This window comes from Arachis duranensis, chromosome 5, assembly GCF_000817695.3.
Source record: "Arachis duranensis cultivar V14167 chromosome 5, aradu.V14167.gnm2.J7QH, whole genome shotgun sequence".
NCBI lineage: Eukaryota > Viridiplantae > Streptophyta > Magnoliopsida > Fabales > Fabaceae > Arachis > Arachis duranensis.
Genome location: NC_029776.3, coordinates 87,215,685 through 87,233,149, shown reverse-complemented (window position 1 = coordinate 87,233,149; position 17,465 = coordinate 87,215,685). Strand labels below are relative to the sequence as shown.

General features: G+C 34.5%; 5 protein-coding genes across 8 annotated transcripts; 3 read left to right on the top strand and 2 right to left on the bottom strand.

Annotated features, from left to right (window-relative positions):
- Positions 1–843: 843 nt before the first annotated feature.
- Positions 844–3,103, bottom strand: LOC107490157 (vacuolar protein sorting-associated protein 32 homolog 2). Its single transcript, XM_016110930.3, has 7 exons — positions 2,924–3,103; positions 2,646–2,809; positions 1,986–2,085; positions 1,788–1,873; positions 1,604–1,695; positions 1,396–1,510; positions 844–1,264 (listed from the first exon to the last, which is right to left on the bottom strand). Exons 2-7 carry the CDS (start codon positions 2,721–2,723, stop codon positions 1,073–1,075), a joined length of 663 nt encoding a protein of 220 aa, XP_015966416.1. The 5' UTR covers positions 2,724–2,809; positions 2,924–3,103; the 3' UTR covers positions 844–1,072.
- Positions 3,104–3,277: 174 nt separating this feature from the next.
- Positions 3,278–6,119, top strand: LOC107490154 (asparagine--tRNA ligase, cytoplasmic 1). Its single transcript, XM_016110925.3, has 6 exons — positions 3,278–3,823; positions 4,181–4,774; positions 4,973–5,229; positions 5,333–5,462; positions 5,592–5,650; positions 5,741–6,119. The coding sequence occupies exons 1-6, from the start codon at positions 3,338–3,340 to the stop codon at positions 5,922–5,924; spliced, it is 1,710 nt and encodes a 569-aa protein (XP_015966411.1). The 5' UTR covers positions 3,278–3,337; the 3' UTR covers positions 5,925–6,119.
- A 1,084-nt stretch (positions 6,120–7,203) lies between these two features.
- Positions 7,204–9,220, top strand: LOC107490153 (pentatricopeptide repeat-containing protein At3g14330). The gene has a single exon (XM_016110923.3). It carries the CDS (start codon positions 7,221–7,223, stop codon positions 9,189–9,191), a length of 1,971 nt encoding a protein of 656 aa, XP_015966409.1. The 5' UTR covers positions 7,204–7,220; the 3' UTR covers positions 9,192–9,220.
- Positions 9,221–9,732: 512 nt separating this feature from the next.
- On the top strand, positions 9,733–13,045 carry LOC107490155 (deoxyhypusine synthase). Of its 4 annotated transcripts, none has more exons than XM_016110928.3 (8): positions 9,733–9,837; positions 10,020–10,246; positions 10,350–10,517; positions 10,992–11,210; positions 11,498–11,584; positions 11,817–11,922; positions 12,002–12,237; positions 12,588–13,045. In XM_016110928.3, the coding sequence occupies exons 2-8, from the start codon at positions 10,037–10,039 to the stop codon at positions 12,666–12,668; spliced, it is 1,107 nt and encodes a 368-aa protein (XP_015966414.1). In that variant the 5' UTR covers positions 9,733–9,837; positions 10,020–10,036; the 3' UTR covers positions 12,669–13,045. The 4 variants fall into 4 exon arrangements, with proteins under 4 accessions (XP_015966414.1, XP_015966412.1, XP_015966413.1 ...); XM_016110926.3 differs by having other exon boundaries at positions 9,975–10,246; XM_016110927.3 differs by having other exon boundaries at positions 9,757–9,841; positions 9,975–10,246.
- A 429-nt stretch (positions 13,046–13,474) lies between these two features.
- On the bottom strand, positions 13,475–17,304 carry LOC107490158 (probable caffeoyl-CoA O-methyltransferase At4g26220). The gene is given in 6 exon segments (XM_021142985.2): positions 13,475–13,936; positions 14,479–14,610; positions 15,350–15,514; positions 15,614–15,670; positions 16,970–17,042; positions 17,221–17,304. Coding segments are annotated over 5 exon segments (714 nt in total). The 5' UTR covers positions 17,039–17,042; positions 17,221–17,304; the 3' UTR covers positions 13,475–13,645.
- Positions 17,305–17,465: the final 161 nt, after the last annotated feature.

Here is a 17,465-nt window from a genome sequence, read left to right as displayed (position 1 = left end):
AAGGGGGTTGTGGGGGTGTGGAATAGTAATAAACAGCTTTTGCTTTTGGCTTCTTTTTTCTTTTTTTTTTCTTCTGGTTCCTTTTTTTCAATTTAGTAATGAAGAATAGTTTTACAACCTGTTCTCCACAAAACAACTTGCAAGTTGCAATGCTCAATTCGCTTTCACAAAACAAATAGCAATACAGATTAGCTTATGTTTAGGTTATAACAAAAGATGAATTTGCAATAATGTCTTCGCAAAGAATTGACATAAAAGTTAACTTAACGTGCTCTAGGGACGTCTCTTTTCCTGGATAAATTGGATTAGTTTTTATGTTTAGACTTTTACTTAATAACAAAAAGGAAAATACAAACATTAAGTCCAATTTGAATGGCACATAAATAGCAAAATACAAATTCGTCAACAACTTGTTCAGTTGTTTGTATAAAATAATAAATAATTCATTTATAACTTGAAAATGGATTCTCTTTCACATGTTTTTTAGTCTCACTTAAATTATATATGATGCCAAATTACACTATACAAGACTAATTTAATATGCTCAATAATATTAGTCTCTCAATTACCAACATTTTGATAAACTAATCTTGGGCCCCTTTTCTTGATTTAGGAGACTACTACAACCCTGATATGAATTTCCACCTTTAAATTTTGATTTTGAGATATACACTGATTGAACTGAAGGAAGATCAATCTTGAAAGACACTTTTATGTTCAATTCTTGTCACCTTACTCTGATCTGTTCAATGGTTTCACACATACTAGTGGTCATCATGCACAATATGGTGCCTGCAAAATTCTGGCTTAATCATAGCCACCAACAAATCCAACAACAGCAACAGCACAAAATGATATTTATCTTATTGACAAGTGATCTCAGGTTCAACTTTTCCAGACTATTGTACAAGTGCACTCTCAAAGGTGCAAAAGTTGATAGCTAACATGAAAATGATAAATACACAAGCCATTAAACTGCGATGTTGGTTGCGACGCAACATTCATTGAACTAAAACAAACTAATGCGTAGTGTGGATATCGGATTGTATTACATTTGAGAATATGGACCTGCTCAAAGTGCCATCTCAGCCTGCAAAGCTGCCAATTCGTCTTCTTCTTGAGTTCGTTTTGCAGGGACGGGCCGAGTAGGTTGCCGGCCGGCTGGGACTTGCACCGGGGCAGCAGGAGCTGTAGTTGCTGGTTGAAGAAGCTGTTCTTCCAATTCAGCACCCTCCAGTTCTTCAAGCTCAGCTTCCAATTCATCCTAAAAAGGGAAGAAGACAGAAAATTCAGAATGCATTGAAGACATGCTAAAAAAATGTGACACTACACAATGAATACAGATTTTGCAAAGCATACAGCAGAATATAATATGGTAAACAATTTTAAGATCACCTCGTCGAAATCAGCTGCTGCACCAATTGGAGCAGACAGTGCTTCCTGAATCTGCTTCATGTTTTCGGTTTGCTCATTGATCTCATCCATGGTCTTGTCAACATCATCAATATTCCTGGAAAAAGTTGATTAAAAAATATATAAGACATCATGTGAAGAATAAGCTGTAAGAAAACCGATATATCATAGCATAAGTTGCACTACATACGTTGCTTTCTGCATAGCCTTCATAGCCGATGCTCCAGATCTTAATGCATCTACTGTTTCTGTGGTGGCTTTGGCACCTTCCAACATTATCATCTGGAACACAAGTTTCCAACATAAGATGCAAATCAAAGATAATAAACTAAAACATTTTATGGACAAATTCTATTGGAATATCGGATAAACACCTGATCATGAATGCGCAACTGGAAATTCCCAAGTTGCTCTATCTGTTGCTCATATAGCCTCTTCCTCTTCAAACATTGTATTGCCGCTGCATGAAACAGAATGCACAAATCTCAGGTTACCATAGAAGTGAAGGTGGGAGGAATGAAGGCATTAAAAACTATTGTATTGAACAACAACACAAGAGTAATGCAGTATACCCCTTTTGTTCTTCGCCCTTGTGAATTCTTTCGCCTTTTCAACTTCAGCTGAAACCTTCTTAAGGAGAACTTTCTCCTTTTTCTCCAGCATTTCAAGCGTCTATAAGATTCACAAACCAAAACAGTCAAATTGAGAAAAATTTTCCACGAAGGCATAAAATTGATACTATACGAAAAGGAAAAGGGTAACAAAAATCTACGTATGATACTACACGATGCAGAAACTTTGGATAATGACGCGTTTAACCTTTGGAAACATTATTATCCTCCAGCCATGAATAAAAGATTTTGTAAAATTCTTATCATCTATGATCTAACCATGTTCAAGCAATCTCCCTACAAACAACTTGTCATCTACTCTCGCGAGTTTCAAAAGGCAATATCCATAATCTTGGGGGAATGATTTGTACTAGGAATCACTGAATCAAAGTTGCCATAGGAACAAGATTAAGTGAAATTACAAGGCAGCTGAGGAATTTAATTGCAACATAAAGCTAGAGCTCAAAAACACAGCATACTCATCAAAATTAACAACTAATTTCAATCCAAACAGTTGCACTATTACATATACATCTAATATGAACAAAGCATGGGAAACATTTAAAAATGAAGCAATCACCGGTGAACCATCATAAATAGGAATAATGATGAGTGAATTACCTCGTTTAACTTATCCAAAGTGGTTAAAGCATTGGTTTCCTGTTTAGGTTTACCAAACATGCGCCCAAACATAGACATGGTTGATCCTTAATAGATTAATATGTATAGATGTAGATTCAAACTCCTTTACAATAGTACCCTTCTTCGTTGCAGAACCGATCTTCCTGAAAAAGTGAAAAAAGGAAACAATTTCAATCGCGAAATATTTACAATAGCAAACAAAGAAAGAATAAAACCCCAAAACAAAACTGAAAAAAGTGGCTGTGATATGAACCAACCCCTTCTAGAAAAATCAGATTTTGGAGTGAGATCGATAGAGAAGTCAACAAAGAGATCAGAACTTGAGATCTGGGTATGGTAAAGGAAACGCAAAAGAGGAAAGAAAGACCGGTAGTTTTAGTTTTAATCCCCTTCAAGCGTGTTGTTTCGGTGTTTGGAGGTTCAAAGAGGAGAAAAGAAGCAACCTTGAACCTTGCCTGTTGTCTTTTTTTTCTTTTTTCTTTCTTTTTTCCACCCCCTCCACGTGGCGCGAAATTCATGGGTCAGGCCCATTAGGCCCAAATATAAATTCAGACAAAAAAGTGTTTTTCTCTGACAAAAAAGGCTAGGGTTTTTCCGATATTTGTGTTGTCTCGTTGTTTCACACTTTCACTTTCTCATCAGAAGAGAGAAATAGAGAAAGGAAGAAGCCAATGGCGGAAGCTACGGCGGAGCAATTGGCCGCGACGACCATAAACGACGACGGGATCGTTCCGAAAGCGGAGTTCTCGGATAGGGTTCCGATCAATTCCATAATCTCGCGGGCCGATGGTGGGTCGGGCCTAGCGGGCAAGAAGGCCCGCGTGGGCGGGTGGGTAAAGACGGGTAGGAAAGCCGACAAGGATGCATTCGCTTTCTTGGAGCTCAACGACGGATCATGCCCCGGGAACCTGCAGGTGATCGTGGAGGCGGGGCTTGTCGCCGGCGAGCTGTCTCAGGTGGTACCGACGGGGACCTGCGTGGTGCTTGACGGCGAGCTTAAGTTGCCGCCGGAAGGGGCGAAGCAGAAGGTGGAGCTAAGGGCGGAGAAGGTTGTTCATGTGGGACCCGTCGACCCTGCCAAGTACCCTCTTCCGAAAATGAGGCTCACACTTGAATTCTTAAGGGACTTCGTTCACCTTCGCTCTAGAACCAACACGGTAATTTCCTAAAGTTTCAGTTTTTTGTATTTATTTTGTTTGTTTTTGGTTATTGTAATAGATCATTATGGAAATTAGGGTTTCAACTTGACTTGGATCAATCTTAGATTAGTTGGAGTTCATCTAGTGGCATAGATTAGAAAAAATAAAAAATAGTGCTTGATGCATTACTGTTTAATGTGCATCAGTATTGAGTACCAATTTTCTATTTGATTTGTTCAAATGAATGGAAAGTGATTATGGACAAGAGTGGGAAGTTTTGTTGTGTGTTTACCCTGAGATCAAATTTTATTATATTTCCTGTTCTTAGATCAAGATTCTTTGTTGACAGCATTGGATTGTTGTGTACAATTGCAGATATCTGCTGTTGCTCGAATTAGAAATGCTCTTGCTTATGCCACACACACTTTTTTCAATAAGCACGGGTTTCTATATGTGCACACACCAATAATCACGACTAGTGATTGTGAGGGCGCTGGTGAAATGTTTCAAGTAACAACTTTGCTCAGTGAAGCCGATAGACTGGAGAAGGAACTAATACATAATCCTCCTCCAACAGAAGCCGAGGTGGAAGCTGCTAGAGTTGTTGTTAAGGAGAAAGGGGAAATTGTTTCCCAATTGAAATCTGCCAAAGCAAGTAAGAAGGAAATTGGCGCTGCTGTGGATGAGCTTAAAAAATCAAAGGATACTCTATCGAAGCTGGAGGAGAGATCCAAACTTAAACCCGGTATTCCTAAGAAGGATGATGGAAACGTGGACTATGTCAAAGATTTCTTTGCTCGTCAAGCGTTCTTGACGGTTTCAGGCCAACTTCAAGTTGAGTCATATGCTTGTGCTCTAAGTAGTGTATACACCTTTGGGCCAACATTTCGTGCAGAGAATTCTCACACTTCTAGACATTTAGCAGAATTTTGGATGGTAGAACCAGAACTTGCTTTTGCAGAGTTGAAGGTATATTGGCCTTGAACTCATTCTCAGTTGTTCTATTACTACAAGTTTAAGAGAATATACGGCTATTCTTTTCTTACTATTTCCGTGTCTAAATTTAATCATTAAGCATATTATTTGTTGCTATTATTAGTGCCAATGATATGCTCCTTGGTGTAGGTCTTATGCTTTTGAAACTCAGAACTTTTCATTATTGTGCAGGATGACATGAACTGTGCCGAGGCATACGTGAAATTTTTGTGTCAGTGGTTACTTGACAATTGCCTAGAAGATATGAAGTTCATGGCTGATAAGTTTGATAAAGGTTGCGTTGATCGTTTGACAATGGTTGCTTCTACCCCATTTGTTCGTGTTTCATATACAGAAGCTGTGGAAATACTGGAGGAGGCTGTGAAGAATGGTAAGAAGTTTGATAATGAAGTGAAATGGGGAATTGACTTGGCATCTGAGCATGAAAGGTATTTTAGTTTTATTTTATTTTGGTTCGTGTTTTTCACTTATCAAAGATCTTCTTTCTTATTGACTTAGAGTAACTGATATCGGGGACATGGTGTTATGCAGATACCTTACAGAGGTAAAGTTTCAGAAACCTGTAATTGTGTATAACTATCCAAAAGATATCAAAGCATTCTACATGCGACTAAATGACGACTCAAAGACAGTTGCCGCCATGGATGTACTTGTACCAAAGGTATCTGTCCTGCATATTTGATTTGATTTTAAACATATCTTGTGTTCCTGGCTAGTAGCTATTGGTAATATTTTTAGATACCTAGTGCCTCTTCTCTTGGTGAACATAAAGCATGAATGTAAATTTCAGGTTGGTGAATTGATCGGTGGAAGCCAAAGAGAAGAGCGATATGATGTGATCGTTCAAAGGTTCGAAATATGAATGCTATATATACATTATAGATCACAAATTGTGTTCTCTTTCATTTTTTTTATAACTATTTCATTTTTATGTTGCAGGATAAAGGAGATGGGGCTTCCTCTTGAGCCATATGAATGGTACCTTGATCTGAGGCGGTATGGAACCGTGAAACACTCTGGATTCGGTCTTGGCTTTGAAAGGATGATTCTTTTTGCAACTGGCCTTGAAAATATTAGAGATGTGATTCCCTTCCCTCGTTATCCTGGTAGGGCAGATCTATGATCATAGTTATGGATCTGTTGCATGTGTGACTAGTACAATTTGATTCCACAAGTAGTTGGAGTTATAAATAGAAATCTAGTGAATGCTAGTTTTGATGCAACTCAACCCTGGGACATGTGCTGGGTTATTCTTTGTTTTGCTACATCCATTTGAAAGGATAGAATCTTTATAATTCAATCAAAGTTATTATTTCCAGTCTTGTATTGTACTTCATTCATTATCATAGGTTTGTTTCTGTGAAATGCCAGATTGCTTGAAATTCAAGGTATTTATATATTTTTGGTTGTGAGCTATACACTAGCTAATTCATTTGCCAAAGCTGTTATGGTAACCAAATACATTGATACATAAGATTATAAATCAGTTATACACCAGAGAAAGTAAACCCCAAATTTCTCTAATCACAGACTAACAAAGTGGTAGCTCGGAGTTTTGTGTTGGATTAAAAACATATGGAACCTTTAATATCTGGGGCTATTCAACACATGAGAAACCAAGCTGCTATTAACTAGGTGCAAAAGATGGAGGAAACATGGTCAATCCAAAGTTTCAAACAGAGAGCTCTAATTTAGTAATTTAATGACCTAAGATTAAGTTGTTAGTGATGCTCACAATTGATGTAATGAAATGGTCGCCTGAGGAATTTGTCCTTATGTTTTCACTCTTATGCGTCATCGCGTCCTTTCTATTTATACATTACCAACTGGTTAACTACAACCACTGTATACATTGTTACCTTATCAACAATGCTTGTTCCAAAATACTTTAGTTAAAGCAAGTACAAAAAAGCTTTTCAAAGCATTAAAAAGTCTTATTTTTCTACTATTTTCGTTCTCAAATCACTACAACTATTATTATAATCAATACAATTATAATTTTTGCCATTACTTAAAAGAAAATCAAAATAGAAAAAGGATATTTTTTAAAGAAAAAAATTTGATCAAAAGACTAAAATAGAATGGAATAAGATGTTTGACACAAAAATATGATATTTTAAATATTAGAAATTAAATTAGAACTTAGCTTAAACGTTAAAGTATAAAAATAATATTTTACCCTAACGACGAGCTACACAATTTTTTTATAAAAATACGAAAAAAAATATACATATAAACATGTGAGGTTATTCTTGAGAACTTATATTGACCTAACACATTCACTTTTTGGTTTTTTAAACATTTCATATACCTCGTCATAAGTACTTCATGTTATGACAACCTTATATTGTATATATATAGGTTGAAACAAATTCATGAATAACAATAAAAAGAAAATAACACTGACATTATCATTATCATGATGGTCATGTTCCCCGCCATTTCTCTCTCAACGAACATAACTGTCAAAACCAACATAACAGTTTCCGCCACACCAACACCAAGAACCACAACAACTCAGAAATTACACAAAACAACACCACCTCTTGGTTCAACCCTGAAATCCCTTTGCAAATTGGGAAAATTGGAGGAGGCCCTTAGCGTTATAGAATCCTCAAAGCGCAAACCCAATGATGAAGACATTGAAGTTTTCTCTCTCTTCCTCCATGCCTGCATCTCCACAAAGTCATTGGAACATGCCCAAAAGCTCCGTTCCCACATTCTTCGCTCAAAACCGAGCCTTTTGCAGAACCCCACCCTGAAGAGCAAGCTCATCACGCTCTTCTCCGTCTGCGGCCAACTCGACGAGGCTCGCCGTGTCTTCAATGACCAAACCAGCGGTGAAGCCACTCCCTCGGAGCCAGTGTGGGTAGCCATGGCAATTGGGTACTCTAGAAACGGATTTTCTACTGAAGTTCTGCTTCTGTATAGTAATATGTTGTTGCATTCTGTGAAGCCCGGAAATTTCGCGTTTTCGGCGGCTCTTAAGGCCTGTGTGGATACCTCTGATGCTTTCTTGGGTAGAGCAATCCATGCCCAGATTGTGAAGCATGATGAGGAAGCTGATCAAGTTGTGAACAATGCACTGCTGAAGTTCTATGTGGAGTGTGGAGGGTGCTTCAATGAGGCACTGAAGGTGTTTGAGGTAATGCCTCAACGAAATGTTGTGTCTTGGAACACGCTGATTGCGGGTTTCGCTGGTCAAGGGAGAGTGTTTGAGATGCTCGATGCTTTTCGAGTTATGCAGGGAGAGGCGATGGGGTTCAGTTGGGTCACCCTTACAACGGTTCTTCCGGTTTGTGGTCAAGTTACTGCACTTCACAGTGGGAAGGAGATACATGGGCAAATTGTGAAGTCTAAGAAGAGAGGTGATGTTCCTTTACTTAACTCTCTTATGGACATGTATGCCAAATGTGGAGCAATTGGTTATTGTAGAAAAGTGTTTGACAGAATGCAGAACAAGGACTTAACATCATGGAATACAATGCTTTCTGGGTATTCAATCAATGGGCAAATAGATGAGGCAATGGCTCTGTTTGATGAAATGATAAGTAATAACGTTAGGCCAGATGGTATCACCTTTGTTGCCTTGTTATCTGGTTGTAGCCATTCAGGACTTACAAGTGAGGGGAACAGGTTGTTTCATGTGATGCAAAATTATGGGGTGAAACCATCTCTAGAACACTATGCTTGTTTGGTAGATATGTTAGGTAGGTCAGGGAAAATCCACGAGGGGTTAGCAGTGGCAGAAAGCCTTCCAATGAAGCCTAGCGGAAGCATATGGGGATCGTTGCTTAACTCGTGTCGGCTCTATGGTAACGTTTCTCTCGCAGAAACTGTGGCCGAGCGGTTGTTTGAGATTGAACCTAACAATTCCGGAAACTATGTGATGTTGTCCAACATATATGCAAACGCAGGGATGTGGGAGGAGGTGAAGAGAGTTAGAGAAATGATGGCAATGAGGGGAATCAAGAAAGATGCCGGATGTAGTTGGATACAAATAAAGCATAGAATTCATACCTTTGTCGCAGGAGGGAGCACCGATTTTCGCAATTCAGCTGAGTTTTGCAGAGTTTGGAGTGAGTTGTCAAATGCTACAAAGAAAGTGGGATATGTCCCTGACACAGAAGTTGTTCTTCATGATATTAATGAAGAGATGAAGACAATGTGGGTTTGTGGACACAGTGAAAGGCTTGCAGCAGTGTATGCACTCATCAACACTGGTGAGGGAATGCCAGTTAGGATTACTAAGAACCTCAGAGTTTGTGTGGATTGTCACTCATGGATGAAGGCAGTTTCAAGAGTTACAAGGAGATTGATTGTATTGAGAGATACAAATAGGTTTCACCATTTTGAAAATGGTACTTGTTCTTGTAAGGACTACTGGTGATGGAAAGTTACCATAATGGTTTTCTATTAATGTTGTTAATAAGTTTCCAACAAAAGTTTCAGTGACATACAAAATTTTGGAAAAATATTCACCTTTGTTCTCACTAATATTTCAAACGATTGTTAGCAATATTTACTTCTGAAGAAACTTTCAAAATTGAGTTAATCTCACCAAGAAAGAGCAATTTGAAAGGCTAAATTCAGTTTGTAATGTTGTATTATAGCCACATCAATTTGACTCCGAACCTAGAACTATCACAATAATTTAAAATTTCTAGCATTTGCTTGATTTAAATAAGCCTAATTTAATTGCCGATAGAATGGAAAATTCTGATTTTCATTGATTAAAAACTTGTTTTATTTACCCCGATAAAATCTTATTATATGATTTAGTCTAAATGAAATTACTTAGAAAATTATATAGTCATAGAAACACTCTCGCTTGTAGCTGTCAAAAAGCGAGACACGTGTCATATTTTTATTGATCAACTACTATACTTCATAGTGAGGTATACAAAACATACTTCACCAGACGATGCACCATAATGACAATCCCTAAAACCAAAAACACTGAAAAGTGAAAACACATCATATTCCACTCTCTGCCGCCGGCACCGCGACGATTATCACCTCTTTCAGAAGCTCAGGTAGGTGCTTAAGCTTTCACTCTTCATCTGTTCTCTGTCTCTTTTTTTTTATATATTTTGTGTGTTTTAGTTTAGATAAATATTCCTTCCGTCTTTATCTGTGAATTGAGTTTTGTTGTTATAAAACTTCATCCCAGTATCATAGCACGTTTGTGCTCCTCGTACTGTGTTGCAATTTTTAGAGGAACTTCTCAGCTCGATGGGTGAGGCAAAGGAAGATAATGTTGTTCTATCTTCAGTTCACTCCACAGTCTTCAAAGAATCCGAAAATCTAGAAGGAAAATGCACCAAAATTGAAGGCTATGACTTCAACCAAGGCGTCAATTACCATCAGCTTCTCAAGTCCATGGTCACCACTGGCTTTCAAGCTTCAAACCTAGGAGACGCAATCCAAGTCATTAATCAAATGGTTTGTTTTGTTTGCTTTTCTTTGTGCCCCCCATCTGTTTGTTTTTGTGACTTTTTGCTCATAAAGTTATTGTCTTTGCAACTTTTGGGGAACTGGGTTGAAGCTAGATTGGAGGCTCGCTGATGAACCTGTAGTCGATGATTGCAGTGAGGAAGAGAGGGATTTGGGTTACCGAAGGTCTGTTACTTGCAAGGTGTTTCTGGGATTCACTTCTAATCTCATCTCCTCTGGTGTCAGAGACACTGTTCGGTTTCTCGTTCAACATCACATGGTGAGTATCCTGTAAGCGTAAATTGGGAAGTTGGTTCCCCTTAATTTCTGTTAACATGATAAATGTTTGGTTTTCGGTTGTATCTGGAAAAATATCTGTTTTAGTGTGTTGTTTGTGGTGTCATAAAATGATTGTAAGATGGAAGAATTGAAAAAACTTTTGTAGCTGGTGCATATATAATGTATATAGTATCTCTAGTTCACTACCAAGTATTTTGTAGCATAGCATCGTGTAAGTAGAGACTTTGTTGTTAGATTGTTCATCAATAGGGTGACAAGCATCACATTGACTGATTGTTGCTAATCCCCTTGATTAGAGATAAAATTAAATTTAACTGATTGTCTTTGAACAATGATAGAGTGTGTACTTGTTGAATTCCAAAAGTAATTTGCAAAAGGAAGTGTTTTTTTTTTCCTTTGGAAAAATAAATTAAATTCAAATTGTGATAGTATTATAATTCTTGATCTGTTACAGGTTGATGTAATTGTGACAACTACTGGTGGCATCGAGGAAGATCTTATAAAGTGCCTTGCACCAACATACAAAGGAGATTTCTCTCTGGATGGAGCCTATCTGCGCTCAAAGGGATTGAATCGTATTGGTAATTTGTTGGTCCCTAATGACAATTATTGCAAATTTGAGGACTGGATTATTCCCATTTTTGATCAGATGTTGACAGAACAAAATAATGAGGTACTTTATTTTATAGCTGTCATGTAGTGTGTGAAAGTTTTTGTGGATGCATGGGGACTTATTTACCATCTGTCTTTGTTTTCCTTTTTCAATATTAGTGTCGTCTGTATTTGTATTATACTATTCTGTATATGTTTTGTTTATGGTAAGTTGCTAACAAAATTAACTAAAATAGATTTAACATTTTAAAATTGAATGGCATACCTCTGATGAAGCAGGTGCTACTTGAAACTTGTTTTTCCCGACACTTGTTCATCTTACTCTTTTTTCTTCTTCCTTTTTGACAGAATGTGATATGGACACCATCCAAGTTGATTGCTCGATTGGGTAAAGAAATAAAGAATGAAAGCTCTTACCTTTATTGGGCATACAAGGTAAGGCTGTGGGAGCAAAGCTTTTTTTATAATCATGTTATTCCCTGCATTTTGTTCCTGATTCAAGTCTTCGCCTATTTCCTTTTCTGAGCATTAGGTTATTGTTTCTCTATATTTCTTGTATCATGTATGTATACGATGAAATGTAGTTATTGTGTAAATTTCCTGACTTTCTAAACAGCGTTGATTTAGAAAATCACAATTATTGTTGAGTTTCTTTCATATTTTCCAGAACAATATTCCAGTATTTTGTCCGGGCTTAACCGATGGCTCATTGGGGGACATGCTGTACTTCCATTCGTTCCGCAACCCGGGTCTGATTGTAGACATAGTGCAAGGTCTTTTCTACTCTCTTTTGCCTTCCTACTTCCTGAGTGAATCTGAATTGTGTAGAATGACAACTTTGCCATGTAACAGATATAAGGGCCATGAATGGAGAAGCTGTACATGCGAGTCCTAGGAAGACCGGCATGATTATTTTAGGAGGTGGTCTTCCAAAGCATCACATCTGCAATGCCAATATGATGCGTAATGGTGCAGACTACGCTGTTTTTATTAATACCGCACAAGAATTTGATGGTAGTGATTCGGGAGCTCGTCCAGATGAAGCTGTTTCCTGGGGAAAAATACGAGGATCTGCAAAAACTGTTAAGGTACATCCTCTATATGATTTCACAATTACTTTTCTTCTTGTCAGAATTCTCTAAATTGCTGCGGTGAATGCTATGGCTATAGTTTCATACTTTTGGATTATTGTAGCCAGCTAATATCATCAATCATCATCCTGATTTAGAATATGACTGAAAATTCCAAGGTTCATCCAATTTTATATTATAAAATACAACCATGATTTCTACTAACATTAGCAGAATTGCAAAATATGCTGATGTCCATTGTTGTTCTTATATTTGTTGGACTTCTAAAGATTTATGTAACGTTAGTCATGAATAAATATTTTGTCTTAATCTCTATGCTTACAAGTATGTTGATTTCATTAAACCAGGTCCATTGTGATGCAACCATCGCCTTCCCTTTGCTTGTTGCCGAAACATTTGCCCCAAGAGTGAAACCTTGCAATCAATAGAGGTTAAGACAAACTAACTGTCAAGTTCGCGTAAATTTCATTGTTTGAGGACATTGATGAACGTGTTCACCGTTGGTATTTGATTAGGTCATCATGCCTGGTGTGTCCATCATTATCGTGTGCATTTTATGTTATACCAAAAAAGAAAAAGTAATACACTAATCCTGACTGCATCAGAGACAGGAATTATAGATGCAATAACCAATTTTCATTGGTTTATGTGAGTTTTGGGATGAGGATGATTGTAACTTCTAAAACAAATAACATTAGAAACTTGAAACTTCATCAACTTTGGAAGTCGGTATATTTTTATCTTTCTTCCAACTGATGGCCAAATTTCATGTTGGAGGAAAAGATATATCACAATTCAGACCTTATTTATTCTTCTGAATCATATTGCTGTGCCTGTACTTGTGTTCTTGATTGTATATATGGTTCTGAATCAAATATAATGACACAATGGTATTTTCTTTTACTTCATTTTAACCAAACGGTTAACAGTCTCTTCTTAACTCATTGACCAACATTTGTCTGTTCTATCTTTTGGAAATCTATTAAGGATTTGTGAAAATAAATATGTGCCAAAATAGTAAATTAATTCATCATTTTGGTTTAACCGCAGGCCACGAACACAAAGCATACAACCTTATTTTGATATATATATTTGTTACTACAAATCAATTATCCCATGGTTCCGTAGTAACTGTCTCTTCAGATTGTGTTATATGACACGACACGTACAAATGAAACATCATAGTACTAATAAGGTGGTCACCACATGAAGTTGTTAAGTGAGAATCTTTAGATGATTTAACATGTTTGACTGAAATGTCATCTAACAGTTTTTATTTATCGTCTTTACACAAGACAATTTCATGTGAGTAACCATGTACTAATAATCAAATAACTCGTCGTTTTTATCCGTATATAGTTTATTAAGGTTTGATATTTAAAGTGAAAGGATGATTTAGGTAGTATCATGCAATGCGCCTGCAAATAGTGAGTCCATCTCCAACAGAAGCAAGAGCGATCTCAACGCGTGGGTCTGTGGCGAGTGCGTCGTTGACTTCGATTAAAGCTTTTCGATATGGTCTGTGAGAAGCTTCAACATCCTGTTCAGGCCACACAACAAATCCACCTAAGAGTGTGTCATCGTAGACAAGCAACCCACCAACCTTCACCAGATTTATGAGCCTCTCATGGTACTTCACATAGCTCCATTTGTCAGCATCAATGAAGGCGAAGTCATAAGTTCCCAAGTTTGAAGGCTACACCAAAAACATACCAAGAATATAATAATAATAATAATAATAATAATAATAATAATAATAAGTAAGTTTTTTTATGTCTGGAAATCAAGGAAAGAAAAAGACAGTTAAATTATTAGAGGAACAAAGGTTATATGAGAAATTCTTTAAATGTTATGTGAACAAATCAAGTCGTTTGCTTGCTCTATTCACTCTGTGTAAAAGCAATGAAAATGGAATTAGTTGAGATGACAAATTGATTATAAGTTAATTAATAGGTTTTGGGTTTAAGTTTTCAAAATAACAAAAGAAAAAAATATATGGATTATATATATAATAAAAGGTATTTCAAAAAGTAATGTTATGCACCAACTCTTCTCATATTGCTATTATATATAGTATGAAAGTATGGATATAGATATCATTTTAAAAATAAATAAATTTACATTGTTGTATGACAAACAATGAGTAATAAAAATTAAATGATTTGATTTGCTGTTAGAGCATATAAAAATTAATTTCTCATAAAACCTATGTTTCTCCAAGCAAAGAAAAATGCTTACATCTTGCAATAGTTTGTCCAAAATTGGCAGAGCTGGAGACTCTATAAAATCAATCTTGTGCTCTACTCCAGCCTTTTTGATGAATGGTAATCCAACCTCATAAGCTTTTCTGTCAATATCTATGGCTGTAATCTGCAATATTTATAATGTTTTTCTTTTATAAAAAGAAAATTGAAATATATATGCTGGATTTATTTTAAATTTAAATTTACATGACCTAATAATTTGTTATCTTGACTATTAAATACTTCATTAAGCTTACTTATTTGCTCAATGTCTAAAGCAATATCAAACCTATATTCTTATTTTGTTATTTAATCATATATTGACATTTCATCTCAATTATAAATTATCTTATTTTCCTACTATATTTATTCATAACATAAGTAAGACGTTGAAGCAAGTAAAAAGATACTATAGCAAATTAAATAATAAGATAAATAAACGACTCAATAATAAACACAATAAATAAAATAGAAAACGATAAATAAGTTCCTAGCACTCCTAACTTTTAAAAGCCTCAAATACAAGTACGTAAATTTTTTAATTTATCAAACACAAAATGAAGTGTTTGTGCTTTTGAAAAGCAGAAACACGTGTTTAAAAAAATTTATCATACTAAGACTAAGTCACTAACTAATCAAAAATATAAAAATGTCCCTCACATTTTAAAATATGTAACATATAAATTTTTTTGATAACTTATTTGTCCTTATATATTTTAGAAGAAAGAACTTGTATGTGTCGCATTTCAAAAGGTGAAAAACGTTTTTGTATTTTCAGTTAGTTAATAACTTATTTATCTTTGAATTAAAATATTAAGAATCTATTTATCTATTTCTCTAAATAAAATATAAAAAATTGTGCAAACCTTTCCATCAAGAGGAATGTTAAGAGCGGTAAGAAGAAGAGAGTAGCCAGTAAACACTCCAATTTCAATCGTCTTTTTGGCATTCAATAGCTTCAACAATATTGACATTAGTTGGCCTGATTCAGGACTAGTACCCATGAAACCCCTAATAATAAATTTCGAAACCTTTTAGTGTGAAAAATTATTTAAACTCTTTATCCTTCTAATTTTTAAATAGAAAAGGTCTTGAACGTTTTTATCTTTTATATTTTTAAAAAATATTACATATATATATAATTTTTATTCATTTTCGCGAGGGTAAACAGCAGTTTCCACTATATACTGTAAAAAAAAAAAAAAAATTAGACATATTAAACCATTTTGTTAATATATAATAGAAAATTTTAGGCTTAAATAAAATTTTGGTCCCTTATTTATTTATTTATTTATTGTTTTGATCCGGTAAAAAATTTAAAAAGTAGTCTTGACAAGTAGAATTGTTATTGTAAAAAGATGTATTTAATATGTTATGTTAATACTTAACGAAATAAATTAAACTAAGACAAAGTGGTGTTTGGGTGTCATTATCTTGATAAAACAATTATTTTTTTAATAAATTTTTTTTAGTGTGTTTGGCAAATTTTTAGTAGTAAAAGTAAAAATACTAGAAAAAAATATCTTTTTTGAGAATTTACAATTTACATCTTTTTTTAAAATATCTTTTTCCTAAAAAAAAGATGTTTTTTACATAATAAATAAATAAGCACTTTTATATTGTTATACCCAAACATAATTGATAGATAAAAAATCTTTTTGCACGATATATCCAAACATAAAATTATTTTTACTTTTTCATATGATCTTTTAAAAAAAGATAACTCTAAAAAATCTTTTATTTAAAGCTCACCTAAAAATTTGTTTAAACTTAAACTTTATTAATAGAAAAGATCTTTTCTTTTATTATGAACCAAAATAAAAAAGCAAATATTTTTTTTATAGAAACCAAAAACTTGTTTAAACTGAAACTTTATTAATAGACATTACACATTTACACTGATAAAATACCATAAATTTTTTATATTTTTAATGTATTGAATATATAATAATTTTTTTAAATTTTATTATTATTATTATTATTAATAAAATACATCTTTAAGGTATAAAATAGCTAAATCCTTCTTAATTAATGGTTACTATTATATTATATGTAGAAAAATAATTTAAAATGCGACAATTATTTAAAAAAATTGAAGTAATTATTATCTCAAAAAATCCAAACCAAATTACCACAAAATGAGGTTGATTTGGATTGGGTTTTGAATATGAAAGAAATTAATAAATATCTTTTCGCACAACAAATAATGTGAAGTTTTATAATAATAATATACTTAATAAATACATAGTTCAAACAATAAGTGTAAAGTTTTGGGAAATAAAAAATGAAAATAAAATTATACGTTGAGTGATGTAATTAATGAAGTAAAGGAATGATCATTCAGGTTTTAAAATATTATAAATTAAATCTCTCCAAACCTTAGATTTATTCGTTTAATTTGATTCCATCTATCTTACTAAATGCTAATAACTATGTGAAATTGTGAACGAATCCAAAACAATACAATTGATATGATTTGTACAAACCTCTGCTAACTTTTCGCTCTGTAGTATGACTGGAACATTGGAATCCATTGGTTCTTCTATGTTTTCCATTTCTCTGCAATCCAAACACCATGTTCAAAACACCCTATTACTAAATTAGCTAAACCATGTGCTGATAATTTCAAAACATTAATTATAGTTGTATAAATGAATAGAATTAATAATAGAAGAAAAAAAAACGTGAAAGATGAGCTCTCTTAACAAATTTGGAATATTTCAGTGACAACGCTTACCCTTGAGAATCCTAGGATGTTGAAGTATGTATTATAATATGAGGATGAGAGTGTGAGTGTTGGTGTTATATATAGAGAGCAAGCTGGGTGCCAGTGACATTCAATTCAAAATTAGTACCACTTTAATAGAATATTTTTAGAGTATTAATTTTGATATTTTTAAAAAATAAATTAATTTAAAATTAAAATTTATATTCGAATTGATAAATGAAATAAAATTAGTACTATTTTAAAAAAATAATATC